Source organism: Cucurbita maxima, unplaced genomic scaffold (assembly GCF_002738345.1).
Source record: "Cucurbita maxima cultivar Rimu unplaced genomic scaffold, Cmax_1.0 Cma_Scf00018, whole genome shotgun sequence".
In the NCBI taxonomy this organism is placed as follows: domain Eukaryota; kingdom Viridiplantae; phylum Streptophyta; class Magnoliopsida; order Cucurbitales; family Cucurbitaceae; genus Cucurbita; species Cucurbita maxima.
Genome location: NW_019272034.1, coordinates 2,234,770 through 2,239,541, shown reverse-complemented (window position 1 = coordinate 2,239,541; position 4,772 = coordinate 2,234,770). Strand labels below are relative to the sequence as shown.

General features: G+C 43.4%; 1 protein-coding gene across 1 annotated transcript in view; it reads left to right on the top strand.

The window, feature by feature from the left end:
• Window positions 1-3,834, top strand: part of LOC111492805 (LRR receptor-like serine/threonine-protein kinase RPK2) — a 12,858-nt gene extending 9,024 nt beyond the window's left edge. The window contains exon 3 of the mRNA XM_023142268.1: window positions 125-3,834. Within this exon, the coding sequence (XP_022998036.1) occupies window positions 140-3,544 (3,405 nt within the window). The 5' untranslated portion in view covers window positions 125-139 and the 3' untranslated portion in view covers window positions 3,545-3,834. The remainder of the gene's footprint in view (window positions 1-124) is intronic.
• Window positions 3,835-4,772: the final 938 nt, after the last annotated feature.

The window sequence follows — 4,772 nt, the reverse complement described above, 5'->3', positions numbered from 1 at the left end:
GGGGGGGGGGGGGGGGGGGGGGGGGGGGGGGGGGGGGGGGGGGGGGGGGGGGGGGGGGGGGGGGGGGGGGGGGGGGGGGGGGGGGGGGGGGGGGGGGGGGGGGGGGGGGGGGGGGGGGGGGGGGGGGGGGGGTTCGGGAATGGGTACCTCTTTGTTGTCGTTTTCAGTGATCAAATGGTTCTCTTCTTGTATAAACACTTCGCCAATGCTTATTTCCAAGCTCGTTTTGCTTTTCTGCTTCGTTATTTTATTTCAGACTGAAGTTATTTTGGGCGATTCAGATAAATCGGTGCTTCTTCAGTTCAAAAATGCTGTTTCTGATCCATCGGGGTTGCTTGCGAGTTGGACTGCGAGTGGGTCTGATTGCTGTTTCTGGTTTGGCGTTTCTTGCGACTTGAATTCTCGGGTTGTGTCACTCAACATTTCCGGGAATGGCGGTGTAGGTCATTTGTGCTCTGATTCTTCTAAATTTCCTCTTTATGGGCTTGGAATTAGGAGGAGTTGTATGGGTTTTAGAGGCTCACTGATTGGGAAGATTCCGCCGGTGATCGGGAAGCTCACCGAGCTTAGGTCCTTGTCGCTTCCGTTTAATGGTTTTGAAGGCGAAATTCCTCCTGAAATTTTTGGATTGGAGAACCTTGAGGTTCTTGATCTGGAAGGAAACTCTGTAACTGGGGTGCTTCCTGATGGTTTCCATAGACTGGGCAAGTTGCGGGTTCTTAATCTTGGATTCAATAGGCTTACTGGTGAGATTCCTAGCTCGCTTTCGGGTTGTGCGAGTTTAGAGATCTTGAATTTAGCTGGAAATCGATTGAATGGGATAATTCCACGGTTTGTTGGTCGATTGAGAGGGCTCTACTTGTCTTTTAATCTTTTTTCAGGAACCATTCCGAGTGAGCTTGGAAATAACTGTGGAAAGCTTGAGCATCTCGACCTCTCTGGTAATTATTTGGTCAGTGGGATTCCAAGCAATTTGGGAAATTGCAATCAGTTGAAGACACTGTTGCTGTATTCTAATACGTTGGAGGAGGCCATTCCAGCTGACATTGCTAAGTTACAGAAACTAGAAGTGCTTGATCTTTCAAGGAATAGCCTCAGTGGTCCGATACCGTCTCAGCTGGGAAACTGCCTGCAGTTGTCTGTCCTTGTGCTCTCGAATCTCTTCGATCCAAAGATCAATTACACAGACGAAGACGAACTTAGTGATGATGGTTTTAACTATTTTGCAGGTGGTATACCTGAGTCTATAACAACCCTTCCAAAGCTGAAGATACTGTGGGCTCCTAATTCAAACCTCGAAGGCAGATTCCCTTCCAAATGGGGTAAGTGTGAAAGCTTGGAGATGATTAACTTAGCTGGTAATTACCTTTATGGGGAGCTTCCTAGTGAGCTTAGCGTCTGCAAAAAGCTCCTAGTCCTTGATTTAAGCTCCAACCGGCTTTCTGGTGAGCTTGATAAAAACCTTCCAGTTCCTTATATGTCTCTGTTTGATCTTAGTGGTAACCACTTTATTGGAGACATTCCTGTGTTCTGTGGCAATGATAGCTCGCCAAGCTCGCCACCGATGTTCTTTTCAAGGGGATATTTGGATCTTGATGATCCATCGTCTCGATACCTTGCATTTTTTACCACTAGTATTCGAGGTGCAACCCCTTTTGAATTTCTTGGAGATGATGACCTGATAGTACATAACTTAGGGGAGAATAACTTTACAGGAAATCTTCTGTCGTTTCCGATTCCACGTGAAAGACTGGGTAAGAAAACTGTTTATGCTTATCTTGTGGGTGGAAATAAGCTCACCGGGCCATTCCCTGATAGTATATTTGAGAAATGTGAGGATATGGGAGGACTGATCTTCAATGTTAGCAATAACAAGATATCTGGTCCATTTTCTAAGTCAATTGGTAAAAACTGTGGTTCTCTCAAGTTCTTGGATGCATCTGGTAATCAGATGACTGGCGAGGTACCTCCCAGCTTTGGAGATCTATTAGCTCTGAATCACCTGAACCTGAGTTGGAACAAGTTTCAGTATCACATACCGGCCTCTCTCGGACAGATGGCTGGTTTAAAGTACCTTTGTTTGGCTGGCAATAGCTTTAATGGTTCTATACCCTCGACCTTCGGAAAGTTGCAGGCTTTGGAGTTGCTTGATCTTTCGTATAACGATTTTTCGGGTGGAATTCCAGTCGATCTTGTTAAATTGAGAGGCCTAAAAGTTCTGCTGCTCAACAATAATTCACTCTCTGGACAGGTTCCCTCCGGTTTGGCAAATGTTACTACACTCTCTGCATTTAATGTGTCATTCAATAACTTGTCTGGTTCCTTGCCATCGAACAACATGATTAAATGTAGTGGTGCGATTGGAAACCCGTACCTACGCTCGTGCCATATGTTTTCACTGGCAGTGCCATCGTCTGAAATGCGAGGTTCAGTTGGCGACCCAAGTAGTCTTGCAGCTTCACCGTCTGATGTTGTACCGCAGACCGGTGGAGGTGGCAGCTTCAATTCAATTGAGATAGCATCCATTACATCTGCCTCCGCCATTGTTTCTGTTCTTATTGCTTTGATTATCCTGTTTCTATATACCCGAAAGTGGAATTCGAGGTCTAAAGTTATTGGATCAATGAGAAGGGAAGTCACGGTTTTTACTGATATTGGGGTTTCTTTGACATTTGAGAATGTCGTGCGTGCCACGAATAATTTTAATACCAGTAACTGCATTGGCAGTGGAGGGTTTGGGGCAACTTACAAAGCAGAGATTGCATCGGGAGTGCTACTTGCAATAAAACGCCTCGCTGTTGGTCGATTTCAAGGCGTCCAACAGTTCGATGCAGAGATTAAAACTCTTGGAAGGCTGCGCCACCCGAACCTCGTCACCTTAATTGGTTACCATGCCAGTGAAACAGAGATGTTCTTGATATATAATTATTTGCCAGGAGGTAATTTGGAAAAGTTCATCCAGGAGAGATCTACAAGAGCAGTGGATTGGAGAATTCTTCACAAGATTGCACTGGACATAGCCCGTGCGCTTGCATATCTTCATGATCAGTGTGTACCACGAGTCCTCCACCGCGACGTGAAACCGAGCAATATACTATTAGACGATGATTTCAATGCTTATCTCTCTGATTTCGGATTGGCCAGGCTTCTTGGGACTTCTGAAACCCATGCTACAACAGGTGTGGCTGGAACATTTGGCTACGTCGCTCCCGAATATGCCATGACTTGCCGTGTCTCTGATAAAGCAGACGTGTACAGTTACGGTGTGGTGCTTCTCGAGCTACTCTCGGACAAGAAAGCACTAGATCCCTCGTTTTCCTCGTACGGTAATGGCTTTAACATTGTAGCTTGGGCATGTATGCTGCTTCCACAGGGACGCGCCAAGGAATTCTTCACATCAGGGTTATGGGAGGGAGGCCCCCATGATGATCTGGTTGACGTATTACACTTAGCAGTTGTGTGTACAGTAGATTCTCTGTCGACGAGGCCGACGATGAAGCAGGTGGTACGGCGGCTTAAGCAGCTTCAACCGCCATCATGTTAGCAGGCAGGGTGATACAGCCATTTATTGACATAGTTAATTGTTAGAAGATTAGAGAGAGGCAGCTTGTAATTTGTATTCTGTTCGTATGATGACTGCAAAAGCACTGCCCCTTGTCTTATAGGTTGGTTTGTTGAGTTCCAAATTTGTAGTTAAAAATTTCTCTTGTAAATTCCATTATTTTCCTTTTCTTTTTTCTATAAACAAACAAGAATGTTGGTTTGTGGATAAGGGAGGGATCTGTTTGATGATTCTGCAGAAAAGGAACAAAAATGTGCAGATATCTTCCATCTTCAAGTGATGTTACACTCTTCTGTCTATCATATGGTTTCTTGTTCATCATTGTTTAATAAAAAGATTCTGAACCCTTTCATGAATTTGGTTCGATTATTCATAATGGTTGAATTTTATGTGTATGTCCCATATGGATGGTTGTAAAAGATGGATAAACTTGTCTTTTAATGTGAATGGAGTTATTGGTTAATCTTTTCTGCAATTCTACTTTTATGGAGCCTGATGGTTGGCATGCACTTATGATATGTAGGTTGTATATTCAAGGGTCTGAGCATTCGCCACCACTCCGTATCAAGCCGTGATTCACAATAACCTTTGAACACTCCTTACAAATGTAAATTACGTACTCCATCCATTCTTTCAAGCACTCTCGTCGCTTTCAGGAAGTTTCTCATTCTATCAATTGCTACTCTCGGTGAATTCATCTGTTTAAATATCAAACAAAACAATTATACACTCATTATGGTAGTTTTCGAAAAAAAGTGAAATTGCTTGACGAATTATGAGACTAACCATTGATGATGAGCGACAGTATTCGTCTAAACATTATAGTCGGGATAGTTCTGAGCGGTGATTCAATCATTTTCCTTTATGAATCCTCCATTACAACCACAACTCCTTGGATCAAAGTCGACCTGTTCAAAGATAATAGCTTCTTTGTTCGGATTTGGTTGAATCCTTCAACCGAAGCCATATGTTCACATTATTACAAGCATTGCCATTTTGAATCCAGCCGTTTGTTCACGTTTTCAGCTAACATAATATATGTTGATATATGATTTTCCAGCTTGAAGAAGTTAAGTCTTAAAATATATCAATACCAAATGATGATTTGGGAGGGAACAAGTCCATAGCAAGTGTACAAAAACACAGCCAAGAGTAGCTGAGCTTATCCTTTTTTTAATTTTTTTTTTTTTTTTTTTTTTTTTTTTTTTTT